Source organism: Coenobita brevimanus, chromosome 110, assembly GCF_032717465.1.
Source record: "Coenobita brevimanus isolate Jiangsu-jjx chromosome 110, ASM3271746v2, whole genome shotgun sequence".
Classification (NCBI taxonomy): domain Eukaryota; kingdom Metazoa; phylum Arthropoda; class Malacostraca; order Decapoda; family Coenobitidae; genus Coenobita; species Coenobita brevimanus.
In genome coordinates, this window is record NC_137063.1 from 31,994,236 (window position 1) to 32,015,588 (window position 21,353).

Sequence of the window (21,353 nt, forward strand, 5' to 3'; positions counted from 1 at the left end):
AGCCTTCCAATAGAGGGTAAGTCCTCTTCAGCCTCAGACACAGCTACGGCACGGAGTGAGTTTCATTTGATTCCAGCGCGCCCTCTAGCTGTTTATTCTCTCTCTCTCTCTCTCTCTCTCTCTCTCTCTCTCTCTCTCTCTCTCTCTCTCTCTCTCTCTCTCTCATCTCAGCCCTCCTCTTGATTTCACTCCTTATTACACGTAAGAAAAGTTACGTAAATCTTAAACTTGCGCAAGAGTTAGGCAAGTCCCCTATTTATGAGCGGTAATTTTATAGCATCAGAGAGGACAGGAAAAGGTCAGATTTCATTCCACATTACACAACACAGCAACGAGGCAGAAAGATCACATTTCTTCTACTTTTCCTTCATAAGCTATAACAGCGAAGTAAAAACGTGTGAGTTTGCCATTCCCTTAAAAATTATGTTCGGGATCCAAATAAGAACTAATGGTCAAATAAATGTAGCTTTTTGAGTGTGATTTTATTTTATTTTCAACACCAACAGTTTCCCTCTCACTTTTTCCTCACACTCAGACCAAAACACAGGCAGCCAAAGCACAGGCTGTTGATCGGGTAAGATGCGCAACGTTTCCGGTTGACTGCTCAAGGATTATTTTTTTTTTTTACAAAGAGCAAGATTTATTGTTTATACTTTAATGTTACATACTTATTTGGTGACCCCTCCTTCTGTCTCTCTCTCTCTCTCTCTCTCTCTCTCTCTCTCTCTCTCTCTCTCTCTCTCTCTCAGCGTGACCCAGCACAAAATCCCAGCGTTAAATTATAGTCTCCTTCACCTCATTGCTTTCTCATCCTCCAAGTTTATTCACGCTAAGGGGAAAACCTCACTCTTCAAAGGTCTCAGGTCAGGGATGTGGAAATGACGTTGCGACACAGGAAAGAGGAGAGTAAGACTGAAAACGAGGTGGAGAGGAGTGAGAAATACACGAAGGAGGCTTGTAGTGGTGACGGAAAGGCTTGGAGGCGTCTGGGTCGCGGTCGCTCTGGATAAACTCTGGGATTGGGCGTGTGGGGCAATTGAAGGCTAAATCCATCCCCTCCACACACACACACACACACAAAAAGTCTCTTCAGAACTAGTGGCAGGAAAAAAAAATAATCGAAAAGGGGTAATCGCTGAGAAAGGGTAAACTTTTATGGCTTCAGGATGCAACAAAAACCATGCAAGATTTTTTTTTAACCTGAACTATAACTTTACCAAAAGAATGAGGGTTGTCAACATAAAAGAAAAAAAGAAAGAAAAGGCCGAGAACATAAGGGAAAAATTAACCTGAATGTTTTTATCAAGGCTTCTCGAGTATTTTTATTTAATATTCGTTCTAAAGAGATTATTTCCTATAACCTAGAGGAAGAATTTGGAGAATATTTTGGCTATACTCTCTGTTAACTCCTTCGCATGGAGTGATCCCCATCATCTCCTCTAAGTCGAGTAAAATCGTTTGGTGGCAGCTCGAATACAATATAGTATAAAGGACGTCATCGTACTGAATCTAAATAATAAGGTCAAACAGTGCATGTGTTTGTCTGTCTGTGCGTTTGATTGTTTTCTTCACGAGAACGGTAATGGATGTCGGCCTAATTCTTTTTTGATTAGGTCGGGGTAAGTCCAAGGAGCGCCAGGAAAGCAAAAAAAATATGACAATAGCGCCCGACGAGACGGCGTGAAATTGTCGGAAATCGAAAGACACGAAAATGTTTGATTGTGCGTTTGTTTGTTTCTTTCATGAGAACCGTAAGAGATATCGACATTATTTTTTTTGCAATAGGTCAGGGTACGTCCTGGGAGTTCAGAAAAAAAAAAAAATGGCGATCGCGCGAGACGCGACGGCAATAACTTGGAAACTGGCACACGTGAAATGTGCCAAAATAGTTTTTCGATTCTTTGGGTAGAAATGATTATTGTGGGCTCAATAACGGTATGGAAACAAAGACAGTGGTATTTGCAAACATTTTGTGATGGAAAGGTTATAAGTCAGACCCGCAAATTTTTGCGAATAAGCACTAGTTGGTTAATACATTCGTGAACTGACCCCTTCAGCACCATGACGTCTTTTGTATTTTATTTTTACTACCGTCAGACGATTTTACTCGGCCTAAGGAAGGCGTCTCATATAGGGTACTGAAGGAATTAGTGACGACTGCATCCAGACCATCTATTTTGACGTTCCTTAAGCTGAATGAAATCGTCCTGAAATAGCTAGGGAAAATGTAAATAAATAAGCAAAATGCCATTATATGAATATATAAAGACAATCAATTAATAAATAAATAAAATAAGATGTCATCGTACTGAAGGGGTTAATATATTCCCGCATTGAACAACACCCCCACAAGTTCATTAAATTAGCCGGAGGCCAATACACTAACCACACCCATTCAGCTAGAGGACGTCTGGCATTTGTTAATTAGGCTGTAATTAGTTACCACTTCAGTCCGCTTATGAGGGACTTTCAAACTCGAGGAACAGTGTATACCTTCATGAACCCTTTCAGTGTTAGTCGCCTTTCCTACGTCGAAATTATCGTCTAGCGGCAGCAGGAATTAAATGAAAAAGACATCAGCATACTGCTTGACCTCTCGCGACTTCGGAGCTGCAAGGAAGTTGAATATATGGATATTTATAACATTCGCAGTATTAGCACAAATTGCTTTTATAACAGAAAAATGTCCTGCGAAAATATCCGTAACTTTACATTAAGTACATGCATAGCAATGTTATGTTTCTGTTTATTCGTAAAAAAGGAAACTAATAAGCAATTTCTCAAACACAGCGAAAAGATAGTCTTCGATATCGGGCTTTCCTTGTTTAGGGCAAATGGAAGCATAACAGTTCAACAGGTACATTCCACATATAATGTCAAAGCTATTTTCACACGATATTTTTGTTCTGTTTTAAGTTTTTTTTTTTTTAATAACAGAACAGGGGAAGGAAAAACAAATGAATATAAAAAAACAAATCCATACACCAGATTACTGGTGTTCTCTGTTCATAAAATATCTGTAACAGTTTTTTTTTTTTTTTTTAAATAACAGAACGGAGGAAGGAAAAACAAATGGAGAAAAAAAAATAATCGATACACCAGATTACTGGTGTCCTCTGTTCATAAAATATCTGTAACAGTTAGACTTGAACAGTTGTAGGTTGAAATTTGGAGGAAAACAACTCTGGGGAAGCGAGTTCCAGAGAGATGCAGTTCGGGGAAGGAAAGAATTCTGATAGGCAGAAGTTCTGCAATATGGTTGAGTGACATTCCAGTTATGAGCGCTACCAGATGCCCGTGTAGCACGAGGGAAGGCATGGAGAGGTGGCACCATGGACGCAACTTCGTCTGAGCATTTGCCAAAAAAATATCTGTAAAATAATGCAAGGGAGGCAACATTCCTTCTTACTCGCAGGGGAGGTAGTTTATATGTAATGGCAGGGTTGTTAATGATTCTAACAGCTTTATTCTGAATTTTGTCTAGTTGTCTTAATGCAACCTCTCCACAACCATTCCACAAGGGTGAGCAATATTCAAGCTGAGAGCGCACATGACTCTTATAAATTATAGCTAACTGCTCATCGGCGAAGAAGTTACGGACTCTGTACAATAATCCAAGTTTCTTTGAGGCGGTTTTAGCAAGTGATCTGACATGAGAGGTCCAGCTGAGGGCACTGTTAAGTGAGACACCAAGAATTTCAATACTTTTGGAGATGGGAATATTAGTAGCACTGAAGGTAATGTACGAATCTGGCAATATCTGTCTATTAGTAAACTGTATATATTTAGTTTTACTAGCATTAAAAGAGACAAGGTTGTTTTGTCCCCATTCACTGATTTTAGATAGATCTTGATTTATGGAGATGGCTGTACTGAGTTGAGAGGTAGAGATATTAGACTTTGTAAATGGATGTCTGAGTGTGAATGAACTATGTAGTGTTGAGTCATCTGCATATGAGTGAATGGGATTGTGAGTGACAGATAAGAGATCATTAATATGAACCAGAAATAGGGTTGGCGCCAGAACTGATCCCTGAGGCACGCCGGCGTTAATTGAGTGGAAATTCGAATATACATCATCTACTTTTACTCTTATTTTCCTGTCACTAAGATAAGAAGAAATCAAAGGAACAAAAGACGTTAGTCCATAGCAAGGGAGTTTGGAGAGCAGGGAACGGTGCCATACTCTGTCGAAAGCTTTAGAGATATCAAGAGCTACTGCATGAGTTTCTCCAAAAAGATCAATTGATTGATGGATGGTATGAGTTAAGAGATTGAGTATGTCAATGGTGGATCTTTCGTGGCGAAAACCGTATTGTCTATCATTAATTAAATAGTTAGACTTGAACAGCTGTAGGTTGAAGTCTGGAGGGAAATAACTCTGGGGAAGCGAATTCCAGAGAGATGCAATTCGGGGAATGAAAGAATTCTGATAGGCAGAAGTTCTGCAGTATGGGTGAGTGACATTCCAGTCATGAGCGCTTCCAGCTGCCCGTGTAGCACGAGGGAAGGCATGGAGAGGTGGCACCATGGACGCAACTTCGACTGAGCATTTGCTATAGAAATATCTGTTAAAAAACGCAAGGGAGGCAACATTCCTTTTCACTTGTAGAGGAGGTAGTTTATTAGTCATAGCAGGGTTATTAATAATTCTAAAAGCTTTGTTCCGAATTTTGTCTACTTGTTTTAATGCAACCTCTCCACATCCACTCCACAAGGTTGAGCAGTATTCAAGCTGACAGCACACATGACTCTTATAAATTATAACTAACTGCTCGTCAGTGAAGAAGTTACGGACTCTGTACAATAATCCAAGTTTCTCTGAGGCGGTTTTAGCAAGTGATCTAACATGAGAGGTCCAGATGATGGTATTGTTAAGCGAGACGCCGAGAATTTCAATACTTTTGGAAATGGGAATATTTGTAGCATTGAAGGTAATATACGATTCTGGCAATACCTGTCTATTAGTAAATTGTATATATTTTCTTTTACTAGCATTAAATGAGACAAGGTTATTTTGTCCCCATTCACTGATCGTGGATAAGTCTTGATTTAAAGAGATGATCGTGGATAAGTCTTGATTTAAAGAGATGGCTGTACTGAGTTGAGAGGTAGAGATATCGGACTTTGTAAATGGATGTCTGAGTGTGAATGAACTATGAAGTGTTGAGTCATCTGCAAATGAATGGATGGGATTGTGAGTGACAGATTAGAGATCATTAATATGAACGAGGAACAGGGTTGGTGCCAGAACTGATCCCTGAGGCACGCCGGCGTTAAATGAGTGGAAAGTGGAATATACATCATCTACTTTTACTCTTATTTTTCTATTGCTGAGATATGAGGAAATCAAAGGAACAAAAGAGTTTAGTCCATAGCAAGGGAGTTTGGACAACAGGGAACGGTGCCACACTCTGTCGAAAGCTTTAGAAATATCCAGGGCTACTGCATGAGTTTCACCATGTACGTCAACTGACTGATGGCTGGTATGAGTCAGGAGATTGAGTATGTCAATGGTGGATATTTCTTGGCGAAAACCATATTGTCTATCACTAATTAAGTTGTTGGATTCAAGATGTTTAACTTTGTGCTTATTAATTACAGTTTCAAATACTTTACCAAGAGAAGATGTGACGGCTATTGGTCTGTAATCAGTGCAGTTTTACTACGAAAATTATCAGTGTCAATATTTTCAACTTCCTTGTAACCCCAGACTCGCAAGTAGTCAATTAAGAAGCAAACATACCGATATACATGGAGTCTTTGGTGCCAATGGAGTGGCGAGACAGGGCAGTTAGAGACAGCTGGGACAGGGAGGGAGGACAGGGGGAAGGAATGAGGGGGCAGCTTGCTCCTGTGACCGCAACATTTTTCCTCCAGAAAAAAAAAAAAAAAAATCTGACGTAAGCTTAAATGGAATACCAGTGTGAGCTCATGGCGGTAGAAGAGAGATCACCAGGATAATTTTCAAGTCTCAGACAAAATTTCTCAACTCTTAGAATGAAATCATGTGGTTGTAACCTACTCCGAATAAAATATCGAAGGTCGACCAGCACAGTGCAAAGATTAAGACTTGTTAGAAAGCTCAAACCGTAATAAATATGTTTCCAGGTTATACGCAACTAGAAGCAGCAACTTTCCTCTCACAAAGTAATAAGGTAACTGCATTAAAAAGATTAAAAGCGATCATAAAATCGTTAAATATAGGCTGCGTACCTGGCTGAAGTAAACCGTGTTATAGTTAGAAGTAAATCTGGAGTCCATAACACTAACTTGGAGGATGATATTTGGTTGTGTTGGGGGTAAGGGTTGTATTATTGCGAACTCTGACCACTTAGCACCTCATCCTTCACAGTTTAACTCTGCTTATGGAACGTTAGTGTTTTCCAGAATATTATTTCGCAGGCTATATCCATATTGTACTGATAAACATTATACATGAGAATAATCATGTGCAATATGCAAGTACGTCGCGAAAGATGTGGTACTAATGTCTTTCCTAAGCTTAGAAGAATGCAAACCAAATTCCAGTTGTTGTTGTTGTTGATTAATCCGTCTGTCCGATCGAGCAGACCCATTAAACACAAGCAGATAACCGCCCCTACAGGATCGTCCCTTGCAGTGAAACGATGTTCCTTGCGGCTGACGTGAGCGCCGCGCTGTGGCGAGGCACGGAGAATAATGCGGAGGTTTGATTCCTGGATAGACGCCGCATTTGCATCTGGTTAAAAGAGGCCTCACCTCGCCCCGTAATTTGGTTACGTGACTACCACCCAGCGTTGTAAATGGTTTTCTGGGTTACAGGAAACCATTAGTCTTGTCACTCAGTGTAGAGCCACCCGAAGTAGAAAGAAGAGTAATAAATGGTAACAGGAGGAAAAGGAGAAGTAGGAAGAGAGGAGGCCAGACACAGAAAGAATGAGAAGGTAAAGGAAGGAATAAGCAGCACTACATCAAGTGAGCAGCTGATGGTCGCAACCACAAATTCCAGTAGGCATATTCTTTACAGTTTTTTACTGAGGACAATAGTAAACGTCTTAAAATATAGATATTCTTTATTAATGAAGGTGTTCACAGACTATGCACATAATGGAGGATAAGGTAAAAAAATGTGACTTAACTTATTTTGGTATTGTGTGTACAGTATGTGCATCATGTATACCCACGTAGACACATGCACACATCCATATATACCTATGCAGATACACACACACACACAAGATTAACATGCATGTACTCCTACGTAGACACGCAGTCAAGACAGACTTGCATGTGTACCTACGTAGACACAAGCACACAAGACTGGCATGCATGTATACCTACGCAGATATACACTCAGACGCATGCATACTTATGTAGACACACGTATACAACACTGGCAAGCATGTATAGGCCTACTTACGTAGTCACACACAAACACAACGCTTGGATGCATGTATACCCAAGCAGATACATACACAAACACGACTGGCATTATCTCAGGTAGTACAGATGCTGGATGTGAGTAAAAATGGTGGCATGATTTCTTAAGGTGTGCCATAGCGACCTGATGGAGCGATGACGCCGCCGCCACCACCAATAAAACCGCCGCTGCCGGCACCGCTGATAATTCCACCACCACCGCCGATGAAGCCGCCGCCGCCTCCAATAAATTCTCCACTGTCGCCGATGATCTCCCCGCTGCTGTGTGCTGCTTGGCTGAGGGCGGACTGCAAATCGCCACCGCTGGGCAGCTTTGGGTTCTCGCCGTCACCGTAATTGACGAAATAGACCTCCGGCGACTGCTGTTCGGGCGCAGGCACGTGAACAACCTGTTGATCTAATGTGGGTCGCTTGTTGAGCACGTACACCACATTCTTCTGCTGAGGCGGTGGTACAACGATTGGCTGCTGGTTGAACACATCTTCGGGTGTGCGGATGAAGATGATGTTGTGCTCTAAGCGTGGTGGAGGGATGCTGGGTATTGGTCCTGTCACCGGGGCTACACTTGGGGCAGAATATACGTACAGGTTGCGAGTCACGATGGGCGACACGCAGGACCCATCCACGTGACGCACCAGACCACCACCGCAGCTACCACCAAAGCCTCCAGACACGAAGCCGCCACCGCCTCCAGACACAAAGCCGCCACCGCCTCCAGACGCAAAGCCACCGCCTCCAGACACAAAGCCACCGCCTCCAGACGAAAAGCCACCGCCTCCAGACGAAAAGCCACCAGAGAGGATGCCAGTGTTGCCGCCGATGAGGCCAGAGCCGCTATGGGAGAAACCATAACCAGTGGTTTCTGCCTGGCAGCTGGCAACTGCCACTGTCAATAGTACCTGCAACACACGATTGGTTACCATCACAGCCAGAGTACGCAGTGTTTAGTAAACACTAAACAGACATAAAAACAACTTCTATCAATAAGTGTTCATCTTAACCCATTTTCATCATTTCACCAATTAAATAAGACAGTCTCGTTTTATTCTAAAAGCAGTATTTATGTTAGTCCAAGGCAGTGAGAAGGATAACTAATTCCAAGTTTTAATCCTTCTAACTGCCAAAATTTTCTTAGGGTGCTTAAAACGCTTGTTTGTAGCCTGAATAAGTTACCATTGCTGTGAAAGAGTCAGCTCTTATGATTCGTGTTGATGGTTAGACTACGACCTCGGACAAAAATTAGCCTGCTGTTCCAATAGCTCTACTTCAGACTCAGGGCATGTCGGTAATTTTCTTCAGTCACATTTCATATCAGATACAGTCTTTATGGGCAAAGAAACACAGTGCTCTTCTCTCAGCGCAAGAATATAACACGAAAAGTTAGTAAAAATGGTGAAATATGAGAGTAACTTTTGACCCCGATTGTATAAGTTGTCCCGCCATTTACAGCAAAAATATCAACTGGCCACAAATCTTACTAGTTATTTGCTTTTGCAGAAGCTCGAGTAGTGAGAAACACCACAAATACACAAGCTGTCTCATCTTTTTACTGCTTCATTCCGTCATAACTGTTGTCTACATTATTACAAACAACAGCACAGAATTAGTCAACGAATAAATTTAGGTACTTGAAATATTGAGACAAGAGTGTCTAATTTCTCCGGTGGACAGAATCGGTCCTTAGAACAAGTACAAGAAGGATGTACACAGTGCATAATAAAAAAATAAAAAAAAGGAAAAGTGGGTATCGTTCTGATAATTATATCTTCTTCACAGGGGCCAATTTTTTAATGCTCTCTTTTGCAGGTTATTTTTTTCACAACTATAAGGCAGATTATCAATAAAAACTGAGTGTACCAAGGAACTGTATTACAGGAGGAAAAAGGATCGAAATATAGGGAAAGGTGGTGAACATATGAAAATAAAGAATTCGGCAGAAAAAGTCGAGACAAGAATGTTGAAGCAACGCAAATGGTAACTTGTAAAAAGAACCGTGAAAGAGTGGTGAAGGGAAGCTGATGAAGTCACGAAGCTAAAAGTTTAACGGAAAAGCACGGAGATGAATATAAATCTAGACAAGATTGCCAACATTCCCAAGGGAATGCAAGATAATCTCCAAAAAGCAACGGCACACTGACTTGCTTGTGTACATACTGCCATGGTAATTAATGAACTTGAAAAAACACAGATCTAAAAAATTTACGTCTGTATGGTTTCACATTTGACTCCAGAAATCCCATTTAAAAGGCCAAAATTAGAAAAAAATGAAAAAGGCGTCTGGGGCAATTGGCTCAAAGAGCAATTTCGTTAAGTTTTAAGCAAATTGGTGAAGAAATAAAGGAATGACGGCAAGTTGAAAAAGTGTTTGGAAGAAAAAAAAAAAAACTAAGGAAATGTAGCAGATCTCCACATTAGTGTGGAGACCGAATTGAGAGCAGTTAAACAAAGGAGAAAAATAAATACAGGCGACTAATATTAGAAGGAAAGACGATAACTAAAGGCGAGTCATGAAGGTAAGATAGTAGTAACCGATATATATATATATATATATATATATATATATATATATATATATATATATATATATATATATATATATATATATATAATATATATATATATATATATATATATATATATATATATATACATATATTAAAAGTAGCCTACAGTGGAGGAAATTCCCATGTTTTACATTCGCCAGCAAGTTCAAAACTCCGATTGCGAGACAAATACTAGTGAAGCAGTAACCAGATATCTTTCTGGTGGTAACTGGTAATTGTTTGTGGAAGAAGTGAGATCAAGGTAGGAGGTGCTTTGGGGGAGCTGATGGCTCCTACTCCTCTTCCTCCCACTGTTATCAGATAAGCAAGTGCCTGGCTACTGCTTCACTAGCAATTGATTCACATTCAGTAGTTCGAAGTGGTGAACCAGTATAGCTATAACGCAGAACTTTCCTCGACCTTGCAGGTAAGCGATCAGCATCGCATATCTACTCTCATATATATATATATATATATATATATATATATATATATATATATATATATATATATATATATATATATATATTCGTTTACTAGACAACATTTTCCACTGCAAAATAATTTGTATTCTATTCGTCTGAGAAATAACGGCGATGAAGTATTTAAAAAGACTTCTCTGTTTTAAAGCGGGAAGCAAGCGCAAGCCATGTGGATTCCAATAATGTTGAAGTCTGCAGGAACACATACTATACTAGGTGGTCAGTGAGTGACGCTTGTTTTGTTTTGTTTTTTCGAGTGTAATATTAGTGATTCTTCTGGAGACGAAAAGACAAACGTAGCCTGACATAAATGGCAAGGACTCGGAATTAAGTTCAAGAAGTGTGGTAAGTGTCGAGAAGTTTATTTTATTACACGGCTGAAATTGAGTATGATGTCAAGTCTCCAGTATTGTGCCACCACTGGAAGTGCTTTTGGGAGGTAAAATATTTGTTAATGCCGTGATTTAGGTGCGGAAATGGTCCTTATATTAAAGTATTTCCAGTCGTTGTTTATCGTAGTGTTTCCCCATTCATGCACCAAATAGCAGTTGGGAACATTTATCGGTTAGAGGTCAAATTTGGTTAGACGCATTCATATGCATGTCAACACACTTTATGCTTCTGTAATTAGCCTAGTAGTCAAACTGATAGCAGGTAGAATATAGCCAACGGTTCAGACTATTTTTATTGGTTAGGACTGTCCAATTCGGCCAGCAAACGACAGTAGAAAGTTAGGATTGGAAATAAAGCCGGCAACATATGAGGGAACTAATTTTTTTTTTTTTTTTGTATCGGATGAAGTACTGTAAAATAATGTATGGCCATGTTCCCTGTAAATGTAATATGTGCAGCATTTCTAAGTAAGGGGAAATAAAGTGCTGGAGTACATGCGGAAGAGTGGAGTGGTAAGAGAGAGTAGTGATGGGTTATGATAGATTTTGTAGTTTTTTTAACCTTCATAAATAAACTTTCGGACCAGGCATGTGGTAAGATAAATAATTAATCTAAGGATGATGTGAACTTGACAGTCCATGCGTAACTCGTAATATTAGTACAACAGAATAATGTGTGGTACTGGGAATAAGAGTTTTCTTTTCCCCACAGGCCTAATCTGAAAGTTACCGACAACAATCTGTATGTCACAAACAAAAGTATGTGCTGTTTTACAATATTTGTACGACAAAAATTGTTGCCTGAAGTCGGCGTATCAGTAATCAGTGTTTGCATAGTGAGGTTACCCCTTCACTGCGATGACAGATTTCCTAATGTATTTTTATCTCCAGCCTATTAAATTTGCCTTTGGTAAGGCCTCCTTCGAGCTGCTGAGCTTCATTAACACCTTCATTACAATGGCCCTCCTCCTAACCTTCATATCGTGTGAGAGCAAGAGCAAACTATTGATGATGTACTCGGGCTATTATCGCATTTTATATCATTATCTGTTTGAACTGTTGGGCTACTGTATTCATTGAAAAGGCTGCACCAACAACCACAAGAGTAATCCGTGTTACTGTATTTATAAGTCTGGTCATGTGCAAATCAAAACCAGCAACAACAAATATCTAACGCTGTTGTATATGTATGTTAGATGAGGCTGGAACATCGACAGCGTTCATAGTAGCTGTTGTAACATCTACTGCTACATCAACAGTATCCACTGTTACTGAACTGATAAATTTAGGATGTCACAGTAACAACGACAACAGCATCTAGCATTGTTGCATTTATAAGGTGAGGGTGCAGCATCGACAATATCCGCCGTAGAAAATTATCAGAACAGACTACTACTACTACTACTACCGCAATTAATAGATCAATAATATCGTTACTGTATTCATGAAGTCAAGCTACCTGTGCAACATTAAGTGTCCGCTTTGTTCTTCAGTTTAAGCAGCAACAACAATACCTACTTAGGGGACAAAAACATTATCGTCCCACTCAAGGTTATTAACCCCTCACCGTCCCACCCACCTATCCATCCTCCTCCCCCACTCCCCAAAAAAGAAAAGTTGACCAGTCGAGACAGCGCCAAGACAGGCACTATTTACTTACCCGCTTCAATGCACTACGTCTTTCTTCAGCTGAATATTATGACGTGATAAGAATAAAGGGATGCCATTGTAATGAAGTGGTCAGCGAAAACTCTTCCTTTCAGACAGAATCTCCATTAAACTGAACACTTCAAGCGGAATAAAAATGTATAAATAACTGATTAATTGATAGCCACAGTAAAAAGATCATAAAATAAATAATCCATGCTCTACGTTGACATGTTAATTATTACATCTTTTGCCAGTTCCAGTCGATTTTATTTTCCAGTTTAGATATCTCTAGCTGTAGAGGTGTAAATGAAGGCTGTTCTGATCCCGTCCGTTTGCTTTCTCTCATAAGTTGAATAGAATCATCTGGGGTTAGCATAAATAGAATATTAAAGTTATCGTACGGAGTGGTTTAAATTGGCGTTACCAGTTTCGTTGGGAAGTATATTGGCTTATTTGCTCCAGCTAACCTGATTAGGCTACTACAAACAACTAAAAATATCGCTTGGTCATGTCATGTTAAATGGTGAATACACCAAAACTAAAAAGGATTTCTTGCTGTTTAGTTTACAAGACCTTCTAGTGAGGTTAGATAAGTTTTCCTGTATGTTTAAATATAAGTAAATAATTAAATAAGGGGCAAAAGTTGTCTATACCAGTTAAGGAACTCGAGAAAAAGCCAAAATGAAGAGTCTAATCATGACAAGTTTTTCGGATGCACAGCGCTGAGCCTCCAGTACGATGACGCGACCTGTTGCCAGATGATTTTAATAGTTTTGGAGATTCTCCTAGAAGTGAAAGAGCTAATGAAGGTTATACCTAACCTGTACAGTTCGAAAAGTCTCTACTATAATGAATTATATCATCTCCATACTGTAGAGCAAGAGTAATATGCTGAAGCAACGTCATATGCATGGGATTCTAATAGGCCAGATGAATAAAATCGTATGAAATTAAGAATACGAAATAACATTCCGCCATCCCATTGAAACAGATAGCCCCATTTTACTTGTTAACACCAAACTAATTTACGCAGCTTTGAAGTGTCGTCCTAATAGCTTTAATTAACTCCTTTCTTATTAGATATCTTCTCTACACCTTTAAAAAAAAAAAAAAATCTTCTGGAGACAGCAAAAAGAATGTAAGAGGTTACGTAACTGTCATGAAGAGGCTAAAAGATCGCAAGTCGTGAATGGAAAAACAAATAGGGGAAAGTTTTATCGGGCTGACCAGTTCTATACGTGGCAAGAATACCGGTTGAGCGAGAGTTTGTGTGGTGACGCATGCCCACGCTTGGCCCAAAGTTGACAATAATGAACTGTTGTTTACGTTGCACAGTCAGTCTCGACCATCTTAATGGGGAAGATAGAAAGTTGAGGATGGGAATGGAAGAGTTTAAATAGAGAAACTTGATGGAAGAGTTGATATGGTTTCTCAGATGCTATTTACCGTAAATGAACTGATTAAATGTAAACTGATAATTTCTTATTTACTCTATTCAGCTTGGTTATGGTAGGCTACTATTAGTTGGAGGATGCAAAGCTGATAAAAAGGGTAGGAAAGTAACTGGAGATATAATTAGTTTAGATTTAGATTTTAATGACTAGGAGAGTCTTTTCAATTTACAATTATACCCAGGTGGTATTTGTTGGAATATAGCAATCTCAGAAAATGTTTAGCTTATTTTTCTTTCTAGATCTAGGTTAGATTACTTAAATTAATTATCACCTGTTTACACAGGCTATGGTATTGTCTGATGGAAATGAACAGTTTCATGGAAGGGCTGAGAAAATACGGAGAAAACTTGCTAGTCGTCAGAGACCCAAGGTTAGGTAACGTTTGAGCTGCATATTTGGGCTACATTTACAGTGCTACTCCATTTACCTAATCTACACAAAGTTGGAAAGTATTATCTTTGAGGCTTGAGATAGAAGGTTAGTAACAGCGATATTCTTTGGTGTAGATATTTACTCTACATCATCTAAAGTTCATCATTGTGTAAGCCCAGGTGAATGATAGGTTCCTCTAAAGCAGTTATCCAGTTTCTTTAGCTGCATGAAGTCAAAATCTATTGAATCCAGTGACATGTTAGTCTCCTTAGCTGAATGAAGTCGTCTGGCAGTAAAAAGAATAAAGACGCTATTGTACTACATGGGTTAACGTTTTTTTTTTTTTTTTTCTAACCATTTCTATTTCACCAAGAGATGTTTTCCAAAACTATCTAAAACTGTCAGGTGTCAGCAAGAAAAAAAAAAAAAAAGCTTCATAGTAATTAATGTGTTAAGGACGAAAGGTCGATATGTTTCCCTGGTGTAGACAGCCTGGGCTATATCTGCTCATTCTGCTGCAAATATAGTTAGGCTGAATGGTTAGATAACATCCAGAGAGCTGTCCAGCTGGTTTTGCTTGCCAAGTTACATGGTAATCATGTGACAAGATGCAGGCAGGAGACGCTGGTCAAGTTAAGATAAATCTGCCAAGTTGTAACAGAGTTAGAATGGCTAGTTATGCTACCTCTAGTTATCCACTTGCTTTAGCTACACAAAGTTTCTAGGCGACATGTTATCTGCAAAGGATGTAATTTTAGCAGGCAAGCTAACTGCTGTGAGTTTAGAGTGAATGTAAAAAGTTGTTGTCTAAGCTACGCATAGTTAGAAACTGTAATGTAATTATCAAAGTAGGCTACAGTGCAACGAAGTAGCTACAGATGAATGCATGCAGTAAAGGCTGTTATCTGTTGTTATCTGAGCTAAGCCAGTTTAGAGGAAACGGTATTATGATCAAAACAGGCCTCGTTAACAGTGTGAGGAATTAGAGTGGATATATAAAAGGCTATCGTCTCAACTGCCTTACGTTAGAAGCGATATGTTAAAATCTGTAACGGAGGTAGGTTATTGTCTAAGGAAGGGCAAGTTAGAAGATGTTAAAATTTATAATAGGGAAAGGCTATTGTCTATACTACGGCAAGTTAGAAGCGATAATATATTAAAATATGCATTGAGCGGGAGGTGTGAGGCGCGTTGGAACTCACCAGGAGCTTCATGGTGGAGTGTGGTGGGTAGACGGAGTGCAGCCGGGTTTATATACCTTCACTGGCGGTGCAGGAGTCCACCAGACCACTTTCCTTTAGATCCCCCTCGCTCACTCGCTCTCCTGCCCCACTTTGCCCCGCCCCTCCCTCACTCACACCCTCGTCTTTCCTTTCCTCCTGCCGCCCTCGTCTTTCCTTTTTTTTTTTTTTTTTTTTTTTTTTTTTTTGGCCGTCCCCCCCTCTCTCTCTCTCTCTCTCTCTCTCTCTCTCTCTCTCTCTCTTACCTGTTTCGGCTTCAGTTTTTTCCTCCCTTCCCACTACTCTCTCTCTCTCTCTCTCTCTCTCTCTCTCTCTCTCTCTCTCTCTCTCTCTCTCTCTCCTACTTCACGTTTTTCCCCCATTCTTTCCATTTCTCTCTCCTCCTCCTCCTTTCCCTGGCGTTCATATCCTACGAATCCCTATGTTCTTTTGTTCTCCGTCGTTACTTCTCTCTCTCTCTCTCTCTCTCTCTCTCTCTCTCTCTCTCTCTCTCTCTCTCTCTCTCTCTCTCACACACACACACACACACACACACACACACACACACACACACACACACACACACTCCTTCTTTTATCAGTTTTTCTCATTCATTCTCTTACCTGTTTCTCCCCTTCTTTCTTCAGATATTTTTCTTACTCTTTTCCCACTTCTCTCTCCTTTCCTTGACATCTTTCCTCCTCCTCCTCCTCCTCCTCCTCCATCTGTGCCTGCCTTTCATATCCATCTTACTCATTATGTCCTTTCGCACACCGTCGTTACCTTTCACGCACACACACACACACACACACACACACACACACACACACACTCACACACACACACACACACACACACACACACACACACACACACACACAGTCATTACAGGATTCACCCTTTCACTACACTGACGTCCTTTTATTCATATTACCGCCAGTCATCTAATCCCTTCAGTACAATGATATTTTTGTCTTCCTACCGCCAGACGTAACTTGGGAAAGCTCTCGTAGTGAAGAGGTTAAGAAAATTACCACTATCCCTTCAGACCAATGACCATATTTACTCTCGTTCGCGCCAGACGATTTTTTTCTTTTTTCTTTGAGACGCCTGGCAGTGAAGGGGGTAACTGCTCACGCCTAACCCGTTGCCTGGGACGCGTGTTAATTTGCTGGTGTTGCCTCCATACTCAATTACTGGGACGCCTCTCGCAGTGACGGGAACCTTGACACTAAGTTATGGTGCTGGGACTAGCCGTTGATCGTACACACACACACACACACACACACACACACACACGTACAATTTGAGAGAGAGAGAGAGAGAGAGAGAGAGAGAGAGAGAGAGAGAGAGAATATGTAGAAGTCAGTGTTGTTTTTTTTCAAATACCGGTATGCAATTATATGTAATGTATAAAAACTATATTTAGAATTTTAGTATAATAATAATAATAATAATAATGATAATAAAAACAATAATAATAATAATTTATTATTATTATTATTATTATTATTATTATTATTATTATTATTATTAGTGTTGTTGCTGTTGTTGCTGTTATTATTTTCAATATTACATTTATTATTATTATTATTATTATTATTATTATTATTATTATTATACAAGAAGCTTTTACTGTTTGCCTAAAATAATGCACTGCGTATTCGTACTTGTTTTGGACTGACGAACTGGATCACTGCCACCACTTGAATGGCAAGTCATGACTGAATGAAACTTGATGAGCCTAAGTTACAAAACAGGACTGAGTTTCCTTCGTTCCTTGCAAATTGATCCATAAGCCTGACTACACTTAGCCATTAGTTCGGCTGAAAAGGGTTAGGGATCTTTTTTAGGTTAGAAAATTGTAACACGCTTTGCGTTATTTAATCTGTCACAGAAATTATGGTTCTTAATTTTGTGTTGGTTTATTTCATACAGAAGGACTGTTGGGCATAAATCAGTGGTTCTTAAACCTTGCGTCGGGCCAAGCCCTGTCGAGTGGGTCGGCAGTGATGTCAGTGGTTCTCCAAACTTTCCTGTCTGATCAAGAAATGGCCGCCTTGAAGGGTCTGTGGTGCAGCGTAACTGATTCAGTTAAGATTTTATTGGCGTCGCTGGTTGATTTTTCCTGTCCCTGGATGAATTTTTCAAGGGGCATCCAACCGAGACTGAATGCTGAAAATGAATATCAGTGACATGACTCCTGAGGCAACCACAATGTGGCTGCAAGGCGGACAGGTAGTGTGTGTGTGTGTGTGTGTGTGTGTGTGTTGTAATAATTTACACATTTGACTAGATACATAGACTGAATGATTGCCAGTATTCCCAAGGGAATGTAGGATGGTCTCCACCAAAAATTCAAGGACTAGAAGACAGTTGGTAAATTCTTTGGAGTCGTATTGCCACATTTCACGCATTTCACGAAATAGGGGCTTGTATGGGTTGATCTTTGACCCCATAAAATTAATTAAAATACCTTAATTAAAAAATGAGGAAGCTGTCAAACGGTATTTGCCCAAGGAGTAAGTTAAACAAGTTTGCAGTGAAGTGATGAAGAAGTAACACCCAGTTTAACAAGTGTTTGGAAGGAGGAAACAAATCAAGTGAATAGGCACAAAATGAGCTCCACGATATAGTGGAGACCAGTATGTATATTTTGTTTAGAGCTGAACATCAGCATAAAGGAATGCATAGCTACGAGATTGCAATTGCGTATTAGGTTGTTACATATGTCTGCCTATTTGTTTATGCACAATATCTATATATATATATATATATATATATATATATATATATATATATAATTGTTAAGGGGTATCAATGAAAATGGTTAACAGGTGGGCAAGGGATCAGGGAAGAATTGATTAAATTTTTAGGTAGATCCGGATCCGGATGCAGAAAATCATAAAAGTTATTGACGATACCGGAGGTATGCGCTTTTTTAAGCTGTGATACTGCAGATGAAGGCCGTAGAGTTAGCTGACTCTGTAAGACCAAAAATGTATTCATTTTATAGGAAAGAAAAATTACTGCAGTAAATCATAAATTTTATTGTCGTGGCTGGGGAATGCTTTCTCAGTGCTTGTTAGTTGTTTCATATTTATCTGGCAGTTAGTTTATGGTAAACATGTCATATAATGGTTATTTTATGTCTACTATCTGCAGCAGCGTATTGAAGTAAATAATAATTACCGGTATGTCAGAGGTTATGTTTCGCAGACATTAAAAACCTCAGGCTTGAATAATCAGTTGGAGGTCGGGCCATTTACACTAACTTGTTTGTGTGGGTTCGAATATCCAAGAGGCGGCTGAAGTTATTTGATCATGTAATGCTGCCAGGGCTGAAGGCTGCTCATCTGCCCTTGCGTGTTCTGGACTGCTTTTACTTAGCCTCGGGCCCTACATCTCGACGGAACTGCTACAGTACTTGTTTTATAACTTAGCTACTGTTTGTTTGTTTTTTAATGCGAAGAAGAAGGAACCAAAGGCCACGAGCCCGCAATAACTGTTCCTTCCAAGAGAAAAAAATAGGAGAGAGCCAAATTCAAGATCCGATCATTTCGAGATGCCTGGACACTGCGTTTGAAAGACTGGAGATCATAGGAAGCAGGAAATACAGAGGGAGACAGTTCCAGAGCTGAGAGTAAGTGTACAGTAGGTTATAATGAAGGTTAAAGATTTAAGCTGGTTACAAAGGGAGGCTTTCTTTCATGGCAAACAGTAAGTATGAAGCTTCTTGTCAGTATTTTTAGTTACCGGTAGTTGTTTTCCGGGAAGGGACATTAACCCTCCGCCAACCCACTTGTTGTCATGTAGGGAACAAGTGTTGATTGGTTATAAGGTTACCACCCAGCGTTGTAAATGCCTTCCTGGTTTACCGGAATTCATTTGACTTGCCACTGAATGTAGAGCTACCCAAAAAACAGAGCACCACTACACTAAGTGGGTGTATGATGGACTCCCCCACCTACCACTACATGACAGTAATGTGATTCCAACTCTAACGTATGGAATTGAAGCTTGGACCTTGTTGGACGGACAGAAGTCAAGAGTGAGAGCAGTGGAAATAAGTTACTTGAGAGGAGCATGTGGAGTCTCATGGAGAGACAGACTGACAAATGAGGAAGTGAAGGAGCGTTGTGGTGTGGATGGGGATATGATAGGAAGCGTTAGGAGAAACAGGTGGTTTGGCCATTGAGGGTGAGAGACTGACGAGGAGAGTGTATGTGAGTGAGGTGGAGAGGGGGGAGAGGAAGGGGGAGGCTAAGGATGATCATAATATCTCTGTCAATTTCAGTAGAGTATGCTGTGTAAAACACGGGACATTATGGAAACCCGTTATACTGTGCTGAGTAGTTTTATGTGTCAATGGAGTGGTATTGTAAGAAACCCCAAACATACTGACTGCCTTGAGGCCGCCGCTATTCAGCTTCAGTATCTTTTATGTATGTCACTATTAGTGGTTCCACATGTTTTATGCAACTTAAGAGACACTGTGATATGAAGTAATTAAATATAGCCTTCTTTAACCCCTTCATTGTCAGGGAGCACTACTAAGGTGAATACAGTAATATTGTCCAGTAATATTGAAAACAAAATGCAATACTCGTGTACGTTGTCGTGTTGAAGTGGTTAATCCCGCAAATCTACACATTTATCTTCCTTATTAATCGTCATTCTTCTTCCGTCATACTTCCTTCCTCCTTCCTGTGCCCCACTGTTCTCATCCCCCATCTTTTGCCTGCATCCCTCCATTTTCTCCCCTCTGTCTAACTACCATCCTCCTTCAGATCCAGTTTGCCTCCTCCCTCTTTTCCTCAGGTACTAGCTCGCCTTTCCTCCCTTTATTTCCACACTTGCCTACGTCTTTCCCTCAAGTTTTTCTCTTCCTCCTCTCGTTCCCCCTTTCCTCTCTCTCTCCTGTTGCCTTCCTCACCCCGTCTCTGCTTTCATATCTAATTCACATCTTACAACACTTGCTCCCCTTCCTGTTTCCTCTTCCGCTTCCCTCCTTTCTCTCTCATTTTCCTCCACCCCCCCTCCACCTCCACCACCACACCAGACCACATTCGTTGCCTTTGCTTTCTATTCCCATGTTGCTTGATCCTTCATTTTGCTCGCCTTCTCCTTTCTTTGATCCCACACATATCGTCTCTCTCTCTCTCTCTCTCTCTCTCTCTCTCTCTCTCTCTCTCTCTCTCTCTCTCTCTCTCTCTCTCTCTCTCTCTCTCTCTCTCTCTCTCTCTCTCTCTCTCGAAGATCACAACCTTTCTGCAGTTAGCATTAGAGAGAGAGAGAATGTACCGGTATGTATGCGAATATAAGTATGTATGTATGTATGCTTGATACCCGTATCTTACGATGGGTGTTTATGGATAAGCCTGAGCTACATATATACCTGTACATGAATGCACCGCACATCAGTAAAACTAATCTTTACAAATCGTGTGTGCATGTACTCGTATGTTTGTTTGTGTGTGTGTGTGTGTGTGTGTGTGTGTGTGTGTGTGTGTGTGTGAGAGAGAGAGAGAGAGAGAGAGAAAGGGGGGGATCATTACCCACAAATACAGTCCCGGTCAATGATTCAATCTTGTTGGTGATGTTGCTGTTGTGTTAACCCTGTCTGTCCAACTGAGCAGACCCATCGACCTCGGGCAAGTTACCGACCCCGTAGCGAACCGATGTTTCTATGCAGGTGACAGCGCCTGACTACAGAGAGGAGCAGGGATTTGTATGGAAGTTTGCATCCTGGTGTTCCGAATTAACATAACGGGATTTCACTCCTCTTAATTGCTGAATTATGCAGCCAGTTCTTGTT

At 40.3% G+C, this 21,353-nt stretch overlaps 1 protein-coding gene across 1 annotated transcript; it reads right to left on the reverse strand.

The window, feature by feature from the left end:
• Positions 1-7,526: 7,526 nt before the first annotated feature.
• LOC145417494 (uncharacterized) lies at positions 7,527-15,529 on the reverse strand. The gene is made up of 2 exons (XM_080286203.1): positions 15,518-15,529; positions 7,527-8,321 (listed from the first exon to the last, which is right to left on the reverse strand). Exons 1-2 carry the CDS (start codon positions 15,527-15,529, stop codon positions 7,527-7,529), a joined length of 807 nt encoding a protein of 268 aa, XP_080142329.1.
• Between the last annotated feature and the right edge of the window lie 5,824 nt (positions 15,530-21,353).